The sequence below is a fragment of the Hemibagrus wyckioides genome, linkage group LG08, assembly GCF_019097595.1.
Source record: "Hemibagrus wyckioides isolate EC202008001 linkage group LG08, SWU_Hwy_1.0, whole genome shotgun sequence".
Lineage (NCBI taxonomy): Eukaryota > Metazoa > Chordata > Actinopteri > Siluriformes > Bagridae > Hemibagrus > Hemibagrus wyckioides.
Genome location: NC_080717.1, coordinates 5,115,042 through 5,127,709, shown reverse-complemented (window position 1 = coordinate 5,127,709; position 12,668 = coordinate 5,115,042). Strand labels below are relative to the sequence as shown.

Below are 12,668 nucleotides of genomic sequence, written 5' to 3'. Positions count from 1 at the left end.
CTGGAACACTGAGAACGAAGCAGGAACACAACCTGGATGATGTTAAAAGCTGAAAATTTTGAGCTCGCATATTTTAAAAGCTGGAGAATTGGTTGTTATTTGCTACGTAGCTGTTTGCCAAATGACACACTGTTCTTTTCGATACGTTCTAATCTATTATCATTACTGTGAATTCGTAAGATCTGGTGTCTTCGTTCAGACCAAACTCATTTATTTGCTTTGAAGACCAAAAATAAATAAATAAGTTAAAATTAAATTAATTAATTAATTAGCTGGAGTGTGTGTGCGCCCTGCGATGGGTTGGCACTCTGTCCAGGGTGTATCCTGCCTTGATGCCCGATGAGCACAGGCTTCCCGTGACCCGAGGATAGATCAGATAAGCGGTACAGACAATGAATGAATGAATGAATTAATTGGTTGGTTGGTTGATTGATTAATTGATTAATTAATTAATTAGATAAATAAAAAAAAAACAACTAACATACGTAAAGAGAAGTTTTACCTCAGAAATTAAGCCGAATCAGATCTCTCGTGCACAAAATGAGTAAACAAACCTGGCACTGATAAATCTGATGACTAAGATTTGAACTTCCCCACTGGTAATTTCAAATATCCAGATCATCCATTGTTTTGTCTTATTTGCCGAGAGACAAACGATTGTGTACAGAAGAATATAAACACTCAAGAGCGAAACGGTGGAATTAGCTGACTCTAGTCAAATCAGGTTTCTTTCCCGCTCGGGCCGCTAGAATAACCATTTTTTTGCATACATTTAAATAGTCAAAGTAGGTGAACCAAGCGCACTGAAACAGAAGTGGACTTTTGAGTGTGAAGGAAAAGTCCTGTGACATACATGTGACGTGTAAAGAGAACGCTGATGTTCAGTTACACATCATTCCCTTGATTTACGCTTCCTTCATTTCATTTAATGATGTCACAAGTGCATGTGAAGTGCTTCTGATTGTCATTCACCTGCTCAAATATCATGTAGGTGTAAAACTACATAATGTTTTTAACCTAGATAATCTAGATAAAGACGTTTTGTTTTTTACCTGTTCCATTTAGTACTTCAATGTTTTTAAGCCATTTTTTTTCCTTAAGCAGAGCCAATTTAGTTCCTTTAGTTATTTATTGCTTTTAAGCTATTTTTTTCCCCCTTAAGCATAGCCAGAGCATACAAATCTACAATTTCCATCTGTTTCATTAATTATTTAATTATTTTTAAGGCATTTTATTTATTTACTGAATTTCATTTAGTATTTCATTATTTTTAAGCCATTCTAGCTTTTTTCTTCAGCAGAGCAGACAAATTTACAAATTACATCGGTTTCATTTAGTTATTTATTGTTTTTAAGCCATTTTAGTTTTTTTTCCTAAACAGAGCCAGAGTAAACAAATAAAATAAAATCATGTTTTATTTAGTATTTCATTGTTTTTAAGCTATTTCTGTTTTGTTTTTAAAGCAAAGCAGACAAATTTAAACATTACAACGGTTTCATTTAAGTATTTATTGTTTTTAAGTCATTTTAGTTTTTTTTCCAAAACAGATCCAAAGCAAACAAATTTTAAAATCTCATTTGTTTTATTTAGTATTTCATTGTCTTCAAATCATTTTAGTTTTTTTTTCTTAAACAGAGCATATCAATTTACAAATTTTAATCTGTTTTATTTAGTATTTCATTAATTTTAAGCCATTTTAGGTTTTTGTCTTAAGCACAGCAGTCAAGTGTACAAATTACATCAGTTTCATTTAGTTATTTATTGTTTTTAAGCCATTTTATTTTTATTTTTTTTCCTAAACAGAATTTTTTTTTTATTTCATTTGTTCTATTGAGTATTTCAATGTTTTCAAACCATTAATCTGTTTTAGGTTTTTCCTTAAACAGATAATATATATATATATATATATATTTACAAATTTTAATCTGTTTCATTTAGTATTTCATTATTTTAAAGCCGTTTTAATTTTGTTTTTTTTCTCAAGCAGAGCAGACAAATTTACAAATTTCATCTGTTCCACTTAATATTTTATTTTCAAACCATTTTGGGGTTTTTTTTCCTGCTATTTTCATCACTACTAGTTATAAAATATATCAAACTGGGGGCTGGAAGCATCTAAAAGCATCACAAAACTCCTCCTCCCTCAATGTGACCGATATTAGCTGAAAAAGTGACTATAAGGGATCAAGAATCCCATTTCAAAACACTACAATTCGGGACACTGATCTCGGATACTGTTTAGTATGGGATGTGGGGTGAGTGTTAGGAGAGCCTGGAGGAAATTTGTGACTCGATCACAGAGACATGTAGTGGAATTAACAGTTTAATGAGAGCAGGAAAAAGAAGTGTGTTTATCAAGGCTAGGTAATACACTCTGGGAAGCAGATTTTTATAGTATGATTAAAGTTTTCTCACACTGCATCATGGCATTCTAAAAAAAATAAAATCTGTTCTTTCTGGAGGAAAAGATTTCCGGACATACAATGTGATTGGATAATCGGAATTTTCAATCAGTACAACCAAATACTGATATAAAATGAGTCAGGAGTCTGTTGGGTTTCGGTGCGAGCCGTGTGTTTTCCCTTCTGTTGGATAACCTTACACAGAATTTTAGGGGACAAAGATAAACACCTTTAAATTTTAGCTGCTTATGAACAAGCACTTGGGGCATCACAGAGAGCAGAAATGGGTTTGATATCAACATTAATTTTGAAGACAGAAACTTTTATGTGGGAAAACAATAACCATTTTGGGGTTTTTCTGCAACTTTTCTATGAATATATTGCCCCTTGTATGCTAGGTAAAAACAAATGTTTATGAAAAGCTACAAATTCTTAAAACCCTGAGTGTCTACTTTTATATGAGCTTCATATTAACCGCCAGTGTGGATGATATCGTGGCAGAAATACTCCATTTTCCCTACACACACCTCATAAACCTTTAATTTAACATTTGACCATTATCATAAACGCTTGCTATAGGATATACTTTCTCGTTAGCAAGTCACATGACCATGAATATGGACATGAACATGTGTGTAAGCTTTATCCATGCGAATAAATCAATATCTTGCCTAAACCCCTCAGGAGGGGCATCTCTTTCCTGACCTAGTACTAAACATCATCTATATTTCATTGCCTTTTCCCACAGGATAGAATGGAACCTTTACCATCATGTCAGTTGAGATATATAATGGTGTATTAGAGAGTGTATATTACCTCAGGTTATTTCTACTGGGTGTTTTCATACATACAAGACATTTGGACCATGATGGATTTGAAGATGGTAGATGTGACGTCACCCCTCTTGGAGAGTGATATATTATTTATTACAAGAGAGGTTGCGAGGATAATTAGATAGATAGATAGATAGATAGATAGATAGATAGATAGATAGACAGATACTACATATATTATAATTAAACTATAAAATATAAGCCTTATATGGAAAAAAAACAAAAACATGAAATGTCTAATATAATTATAATAATGTGGTTTTTGTGAGATTTTTTTTATTCTTATGACGTGCTGGTCAAAATTAAAATTTATTTTTTAAATTTTTTTCTTAAATTATTTATATTTAAATTAATTTTAAAAATGACTTAAATTAATACATTGCTAGTACTTCAATCATTTTTTAAGCAGTCACATCAGAAACCGAGATGAATAATGACGACTCCAATAATATCACTGATACACAAATCACACAATACAGTGAAATCACCTTGACAACATTTCCGGGGTTCAAACCCGAGGTCCTAGCTAACTAGCTGGATGTTTTTCCGATGCATTGCACAACATTACCTACTGCTTTTTTTAGACGAGTGCACAATTTATCTGATCACAGGTCTGAGAAATACAATAAAGATCCCACTTTACTTATATATTCACCCCATGTGTACTGTGAAAACAGTTGTATATTGTTGTATATGATCTTGATATATTGTTATTATTATCACAATGATATCAACCATGATATAATTAGTACCTCCAGGAGTTTTTATTTGATTGTTATAGACAAAATTGTCTGATTTTGTGGCTTTTTTCATTTGCGATGCAGTTTTTGTGCGGAGAACTACTTGAATTGATGAAATCGCGAGCACTTCTTTCAAATTCAAAGACACATATGTAATTTGTCTTTCTGGTCTCATGTTTCACACACGTCAATCAAAGGGGGCTTTGACCGATTGCATGTCGGGATGTCGTCACGTGACACCTCTCGTCCCAAAATCTGTTGAACATCTGAGGTAATTATGAAAAACTCTTTTTCGAGTTCACTCGATTTTGCGATCGTTTCTGAGACAGCAAAACCACAACATCCTGGAAGGACAGTTTAATGCTGAGAGCTGAGAGACCGAACCAACCTCCAATAACTTCCATCACAGCCATTCCCAAACTAAACAATACCAAAATGCCCGGAATGTCTACAGTTAACCGGTGCATGAAAGCATTAACATTTAAATATCTTTCCAAAGAAAACTTGAAAGCTGATGGTGGAGTGCGCTCTACTGTTTTGAACACGCTTATCTGAGCGTAAATCGTCGGATTGCTCCACAATAAGAGCAGCAACGTCACAAAATCCAGTAGCGCAAGCATTCCGTTCATACTCCTGGGCCACGGCAGAGCTGTAACTCCTAAACGAATCCGAATATTTCTGTGAAAAAAAAAAAACCTGTTCGATTTCAGATGTTCCTCATGAAAATTCCAAACCGACCGCAGTTATTCACACACGGCCGTGTTTTTTAAAACCCCATGAAAATATTGAGTGTGCGGCTGTAAGCGTTATACGCCGCAATATAATCCCAGAGAACAACCAGAGCACTGCACAGGTCAGTAAAAAGAAAATAATTAGGTAAAATAAACAATTTCTAACAAGAAAGGCTTCATGCTTAGCGCTCTGGGGAAGGTCAGGTTACTCCAGTGTATACGAGATGAGTCAGTGTGTGTGTGTGTGTGTGTGTGTGTGTGTGTGTGTGTGTGTAAAAACCACTTCTTTCAGTGCACTGGCTACACATTCAACACTCAACACAACAACAGCATGTGACTCCACTTACAAGGCGCAGTGAGAGATCGAGAGCTACGGACAAGCGCACAAGCTCAGAAACGGCACAAAGACCTCCCCCTCAGAGCGATAGCGATTATGAAAATCACTAGCTTACTGGAAACGCTACTAAATATCACGGCGCCTCCCGAGCCGGCGTGTTGAGATAAATGAAAGCCACCAGATGACAGCCTGCAGCGGCATTTTTAACAAGCGTTACCGAAGCGGTTCTGTTTGTTTGTTGACAGATAAAAATTAGCGCAATGGGCCAATTAGCATAACATGGTGACTTGAAGTGGCCCGTCAGCTGATAAGCACTTTTCTTTTAAAAATGAAACGATAAAAAAGAAGGGGCCAACAATGAAGGAAATGGGATCAGGAAACAAATTTCTAAAATAACACCCTGGTTATTTCCCTGCCACTTTGTCCTTTCCTTTTCCTGCTAAAGTGATCAAGCACGCCATCCGTCCAGAAGGACCACCCTGTCACCTCTGTATCCCTACAATTCAGAACCTCTGACCTCACAGGACAAAACATTGTCTCTTGACGCCAACTGGTATATTTTTAACGCAGCTGGGACGCCACCGTTTCTATGACCGACTGGTGCATCCATATCAAAGGAGACATCCAGTCTCCGTTTACTGTCGTTGTCCCTCTGGACGCACATCTGCCTTCTGAAACATCCTGTAAAGCTCCTAAAAGCTTCCAGGGGCATCCCAGAAAGCTTTTCACCCTCTAGCCTCCTGCCATTTCCCAAGGCAGCATGTTTCTCCTGCAGGATTAGCACATTCATGTGAAGCATTAATGCTGGCTGAAAAGACTCCATTAGTTCAACCCACTTTAGTCCACGCAATTTAGACTTTACACAATACATCTCAAGGTCTCAGCTAACTGATTACATCATCCATCTCCAGAGCACCTTCCAGATACGCAGAGCAAATCGGAGTTGGCTGTAGTGTTTCAAGCCTTCTGATGATCTGAGTTCGAGCGCAGGCAGCAAGCTGAAATGGCGAGACTGCTGAATTGTGGCCAAGCCTGAGCGCAGCAGTATGACTCCGTCAGTCAGTGAGAGCGGATGCAGGATATCGCGTAATCTCTGGAAAAGGCAGCTGTGCTGAAACTTCAGCAGCATCGTCTCGTTCATTAAAGGGCCCCATGCTGATCGACTATAGCGCGGTGCTTGTTAAAGCCAAGCAGAGATCATCAGAAGTTATCACTTCAATGCACTGAATCCGATCTCATTTTGCATTTTGTTCAATTGGCTACAGGTTGGTCGTTGTTTTTGGAAGGTTGGATGTATTCCATTAATTTGATTAACATGATTAGAAGACCATTGTGAAATCAGGAAGTCTCCATATCTACATCACCTGGGCACCTTGTTAAAGATATAAGGCATCACGGAGATCACGGTTGCCTATGCCAAAAAGATTGGACAGTCCAGCATGACACCGATCCAAAACATCTTGAATGCTTAAAGGACTGCAGAATCAGGATCACGGCCATCCCAGATCCCTGAAAACCTGTGGGGTGAGAGATTCCTGGAGAGATTCCAAGACCTTGGAGGAGTGCTCTGGCTTTTCATCAAGCATTGCAGGAGAGGTTTCAATGCTGTTAAGTTGGAAGGTCGCACAAAGTGCCAATAATCATCCCATGTTCTTTTACCATCTTCACATATAATTGGAAAGCTGATAAGATCTACTCAATCAAAATGTATAGCCCGAATCTTATCTATTCAAGATAAGCATCACACCAATTACCAATCAGAATCTTTGCATTGCCAGTATTGATACTTATCTATAGAGAAAAATGTACTTTATACAATGCTTACATCCAATAAATACCCATTTTATACAAGCCTAAGTGTGAAAAAGCTCCTGACAAAGCAGCTCACATGCTGCCTCCCCCATCCCTACAACTGTCCTTTAATTGGTATTGATCAAGCCTGTCTATTGTTGTCCATATCGGTGAGCCACCTAACCATGACGGTCAATGCAACTAGACACAATTACACTTTAAAATAAACAACTTAAAATGTTAATAAGGTAAAAATCCATGAATACAGCTCTAGTGTTGGATACAGAAGGCTGCTGAATGTGTGACATATCATGCAGTGTGAAATAAATCTCCGTAATGGTGTAGGAGAAACCATCCTCAGGAAGCCTATTAAAAGATTATCTCTGGCTAATACAAGAACCTGAATGGGTCAGACTACACAGCATGGCATGGCACAGCATGGCATGGCATCTCTTGCCACTGCAATGCAATGCACTGAGACTGCAATCTTCTTGCCATTTCACGTTTCAGTGGATTAAAAAAAAAAAGAGCTAATATTTCTGCATAATTGTCCTGAATCGGTTTACAGCAGAGACGCCGAGGACTGCAGGCCAGGATTTCAATAAAAGAGTGAGGCAATTTTACAAGGGCTATACTACTTGCCCACACATGGGCTGCTACATCACATCCTGCAGCTGCATCAGAGGAACAGAGTGTGGCTGATTTGCAGGATGGGAAGCGTTATAGGAAAGGGTAGGAAGTGTGTACATGACAAAATAACAGAAAAGAAATACAAAGACGGTTAATGATGTGTGTATGACATCTATATGTATATTGCATTTCCTTTTGTGATGCACCTGCAACTGACTGATTATTCCTCGAGGGCACACACACACATATTACATACATATATACATATACATATACATATACATATATATATATATATATATATATATATATATATATATATATATAAATAAACACACGTGCGTATATATGTATATACACATACGCACGTGCATATTTACATACATTCATGCGCATATATGTGTGTGATATATTTCCATAATATGATTAGTCCTCCTGACCTGTTGCGTCCTCTCGGCCGGGTTTAGCATCACCGCCTGCCGAAAGCTGTTGTCCACATAAGACGCCATTGTCTGAGACGGAGAAGCGAGAAGCGCGTGAAAAAATCCGGGAAATCGGCGCGGTGTGTCCGTCTCAGCCCGGCCCCGTGTGGAGGCTCCTTCCCCGGGACACGGCCTGCTGCGCCCCCGGGGCCTCGCTCTGTCCCCGGCCCGATCCGATCCAAGCAACCGATCTTTAAAAAATAAATGAATAAACAACCACCCTGCAGCGGCAGAGCTCTGCCTGTCTTTGACGTCTGATTTAATGCGTGAAAAATGTCCCGGTGCGCTTATTTTCTTTTGCACAAAGCATGCATTTCCCTCCCTGCTACACCGTGTTCAGGATCTCCGGCTCTCACGACGCGTTAACACGGAGAGAGGAAAAATCCACACGTCGGTCAAGTTTCCGTCCGATTCCTTGAAAGCGTCAAACGGCGCAGGTATACACGCTTAATTCAGCTTGTTAAAAAGTGACAGACTGTTGTGTGTTTCCCCCCCACCATGGTGACCGGCCGCGTAACGCGAGCGCGCATGATCAGCCGGGAGCGCGCATAATGGGCGAGACCCGAGGTGCACAATAACGGGAGTGGAACAATGCAGGTCGACCTGCTGAGCTCTGCCGCCATCCACCGAGCACTGCGTGTAACTACAGTTTCAGCACAGGTTTGTTCAATTTCTTACAAAAGATCGCTCATATCGCACATACCAGTTTCACACACACAAAGGTACACTCTATGGTCCATCACACCTATATGTGATTTTTCTCCATCTCCAACTGTTGCTGTAAAGATTGTATAGAATGTCTTTGTAATGCCTTCATTGGAACTAAGAGGCTCAAACCTGTTCCAGCATGACAATGCCCCTCTGTGCACACAGCAAACTCCATGAAGGCAAGGTGTCTTAATGTTGGAATGGAAGAACTTGAGTGTCCTGCACAGAGCCCTGACCTCAACCTTACTGAACACCTTTGGGATGATCTGGAGGACTGACCGAACCCCAGACCTCCTCACCCAACATCAGTGTCTGATCTCACTCATCATCTGAATTATGAAGACCTAACTCTACTGAACCCCCTTCCCAGAAGAGTCGAATTTATTATAACAGCAAGCCTACTCTTTAATAAACATATTATAATATTCAAAATTTATATTTATGTTTCAGAATGATAAATTCACGATACACCGTAAATTGCTGTACTCAGTAAACAAGACAAGCATCAAATGTTAAATTGGTTTTAATGCTTGAGAGCGGAGTACACTCATTAATAAGCCATTGAGCCAGCAAACCAGGACACTGTAACAATCCTTTGTGCACCCCATGGCAACCGTGGTCTCCGTGGTAACCAGAGATAACCCCACAGTGTGCTCGTACCCTCCCCTCACACTCACCTGGAGCTCGGAGCAGGTGACTGATAGGAGCAATGAGTGGGAAAGACTGCAGAACTGATCTTGATCGGCATGGAGTCGGGCAAAGAATCCTTTTTACCGGTACACTCTGCTTTGTTTGTTGTTTGTTTGTTTGTCTATTTTTTACCAGCTAACTAATAAGTACGGTCCAATCTCTAAATCCACTGCTCTTAAATCTGCTATAAACTGTGAATACAACAATTTGTTCTATCTATCTATCTATCTATCTATCTATCTATCTATCTATCTATCTATCTATCTATCTATCTATCTATCTGTCTATCTGTCTGTCTGTCTGTCTGTCTATCTACACTATATTACCAAAGGTTTTGGGACACTCCTACAAATCATTGAATTCAGGTGTTGTTTTTCAGGGGTTGATCTCAGCCCCTTACCCCTAACCCCTAACCCTAACCCTAACCCTGCTGAAAATGGATTAACTGTTTTTGTCTCTGATACTGACCATAAGTACTCATCTTGATCCATCCTGCTCTGAACACAAACAGCTTTCACTAATACTTTGTAAATGCTGCTCTGTAGGACCTGATGGCATTGGGAATTACAGAGTCAGACTGTGCGATTTCCCCCACAGCATCGGCGCCTTGTCCTCGGAGGCCACAGGGGATTTAAATTACCTCTTCCGTCCTGCTCCGCGTGCACCAGCATGGCTGTCCAAGCATTGCTACGTTGGAGGAGTGGGATGGGGCATTGAGCATGGCCTCAGACTCAATACCAGATCTTTACTCAGCAACACACAGATCAAGGTGAAATATGCAAGGAATAAAATTTACAGTTACAAAGCCTTGACACTAGAGATTCCTTCCATAAACCCCATCTGACCAAGAATTCCATAAAGCTGTTATATAGTTCAACTAACATACTTTCCAACTGCTTTGTCTTTCCATATCAGCGTTCTGAGTTTCGCTCGGCCATGGAGGACAGGATATCTCAGATCTCATGGTAAGCCCCACACAGACATACCTCCCACAGAGAATGGAATTAGATTACCAAGACTCAAAGACATATATAATCCCAAAATACAAGTATACCTGACTGACCACACAAAAGCGACACAATTTCAGCTCTGGATCGTCTCATAGATGGTGTTAGATGATAGTGACTGTCAATGAAACCCCTTGTCTTCTCTGCATTAATATTTAACTCACACGTGCACATACAGGCAAGTGCCGCCATGCCTTTTAGACAGGCAGGAGCCGGGTACCCGAGGGGACCAGAGTGCTTATGAGAACGACAGTCAGAACGGCAACAACCAGATCCGACTGAGAAAGGTCAGACCCCAGCTAGAACATCCTGAATAAAATTATAGGCAGTAGAATAGATGAAGATTTCCAGGACAAACTGTCCATTATTCCTCTTGTTTCTTTCTTTCAAGTTTACTCTGAATTCTTATTTTAGTTGTTCCAAAGTGAGTGCTAAAATTTATTTATTTTTATTTGTATTTATTTATTTATTTTAAATTAAACTGATTTCCGTTACTCGTTCCACCTCCTATGTAGATTTATTTCCTTTCACATCACAACCCGAATTGTTCTATTTGCTCTTGTACCACAGCAATTTTTCACTGATTACCATAATTAATAAATTTAAAACAAAACATCATTCCTTGAACTGTTTAGTAATATTTAATTTCATGAAACGTTCATGAGACAAGTTGCTATCACTTTATAGGGGGTTATAGCAGCTATAAACGGCATACACTATATTGCCAAAAGTTTTGGGATGTCTGCTTTTACATGCACATGAATGTAATATGGAGTTGTCCCTCCCTTTGCAGCTATAACAGCTTCAACTCTTCTGGGAAGGCTTTCCACAAGATTTAGGAGAGTGTTTATGGGAATTTTTGACCATTCCTCTAGAAGCACATTTGTGAGGTCAGGCACTGATGTTGGATGAGAAGGTCTGGTTCACAGTCTCCACTCTAATTCATCCCAAAGGTGTTCTATGGGGTTGAGGTCAGGACTCTGTGCAGGCCAGTCAAGTTCCTCCACACCAAACTCACTCATCCATGTCTTTATGGACCTTGCTTTGTGCACTGGTGTGCAGTCATGTTGGAACAGGAAGGGGTCATCCCCAAACTGTTCCCACAAAGTTGGGAGCATGAAATTGTCTAAAATGTCTTGGTATGCTTAAACATTAAGAGTTCCTTTCACTGGAACTAAGGAGCCGAGTCCAACCCCTGAAAAACAACACCTGAATTCAATGATTTGGAGGGTTGTCCCAAAACTTTTGCCAATATAGTGTATCTTCTTATGTGAAATGGTGGAGGAAAACAAAAGAGTTACAAAACTCTGTCCATGTCCAATAAATGTTTAATAACGGTATCCTTGCAGAAAAGTTGCAGAAAAGTAAATCATTTGTGATCAAATCAAATCTGCCTTTATTATTAGTCTTAAATTATAAATGTCTAGCAAATAATATATTAGGACAAGTAAAATGATTTTACGCTGTAATTTGAAATACAGTTGCCCCTACTGCCAAAGGTGCTGTTATAGAAAATTAATCAACACCTTTTGACCAATCAGGTTTGAGAATTCAACAGTGCCATGGTGTAAATATTTGACATTTTTGACTAGCAGCTGCTCCACATCAGTGACTGATTCTGTGTTTTCTCCCCATGGCAGAGACGCTCAGCTCAGAGGACAACGGCAGACCAGAGTCACTTTACTTTGCCGGCCATAACAGGAGGCAGAGTTTAATGAAAGCATCTGCAATGATGTGCACTTGGTATCTGGAGTGGTTTAGTTACTCTGTGCTTGTTTCAAGATGCTTTATGCTCTGCAAAATAATATGAGAGAGAAACAGTCAAGTGTAGTGACAGTTCATTACTCTGGCTTAAAAAATACCTGCATCCTTCTGGATTCCGTATCCAACATGATCTCCTGTGTGGAATTTTGTAACAGTTTGTAGGACTAAAATTATATGGAACGATACAGAGGTTAAGATTAAATAAAGATTTAAAAAACTTTGAGGTCATGCTGTTATTGGAAAATAGTGGTGCTGTGTGCTCTGAGGATGAAATACTAATTTTTTCCAAACGCGTAATATTCATGTGAGGTGAAAATATACCCTACTCCCCGGGAATATTTGATGGACACTCGAGAGCATGGCAAATCCCCATTACCAGCATGTTTTTGAGAGGTAGGAGGAAAACGGAGAACCCAGACGAAACCCGGAGAGATCCGATGCCGCGTTTTATGTAAAGTTGCATCACCTACAACTAGCAAAACCACCTTTAACTTGAGGTAGTTTACTCAATGTTTACACAGTGACATCAAATCAAAATGGCTGTATACAACTG

At 39.3% G+C, this 12,668-nt stretch overlaps 2 protein-coding genes across 3 annotated transcripts in view; one reads left to right on the top strand and one right to left on the bottom strand.

The window, feature by feature from the left end:
• Nucleotides 1-8,487, bottom strand: part of rapgef2b (Rap guanine nucleotide exchange factor 2b) — a 118,734-nt gene extending 110,247 nt beyond the window's left edge. For both annotated transcript variants that reach the window (XM_058396704.1, XM_058396705.1), the window contains exon 1: nt 7,905-8,487. In XM_058396704.1, the coding sequence (XP_058252687.1) occupies nt 7,905-7,973 (69 nt within the window). In that variant the 5' untranslated portion in view covers nt 7,974-8,487. The remainder of the gene's footprint in view (nt 1-7,904) is intronic.
• Nucleotides 8,488-9,300: 813 nt separating this feature from the next.
• LOC131357937 (uncharacterized protein C4orf45 homolog) lies at nt 9,301-12,335 on the top strand. Its single transcript, XM_058397355.1, has 5 exons — nt 9,301-9,430; nt 9,890-10,113; nt 10,260-10,309; nt 10,530-10,638; nt 11,992-12,335. The coding sequence occupies exons 1-5, from the start codon at nt 9,364-9,366 to the stop codon at nt 12,064-12,066; spliced, it is 525 nt and encodes a 174-aa protein (XP_058253338.1). The 5' UTR covers nt 9,301-9,363; the 3' UTR covers nt 12,067-12,335.
• The last annotated feature ends 333 nt before the right edge of the window (nt 12,336-12,668 follow it).

What these genes read in the sequence shown, in the direction of transcription:
- LOC131357937 (XM_058397355.1), top strand. Translation starts at nt 9,364, where the DNA reads ATGAGTGGGAAAGACTGCAGAACTGATCTTGATCGGCATGGAGTCGGG. An exon ending in TCAGCAACACACAGATCAAG is followed by an intron (nt 10,114 to 10,259) that starts GTGAAATATGCA and finishes TTTCCATATCAG; the next exon opens with CGTTCTGAGTTTCGCTCGGC. An exon ending in ACCAGATCCGACTGAGAAAG is followed by an intron (nt 10,639 to 11,991) that starts GTCAGACCCCAG and finishes TCCCCATGGCAG; the next exon opens with AGACGCTCAGCTCAGAGGAC.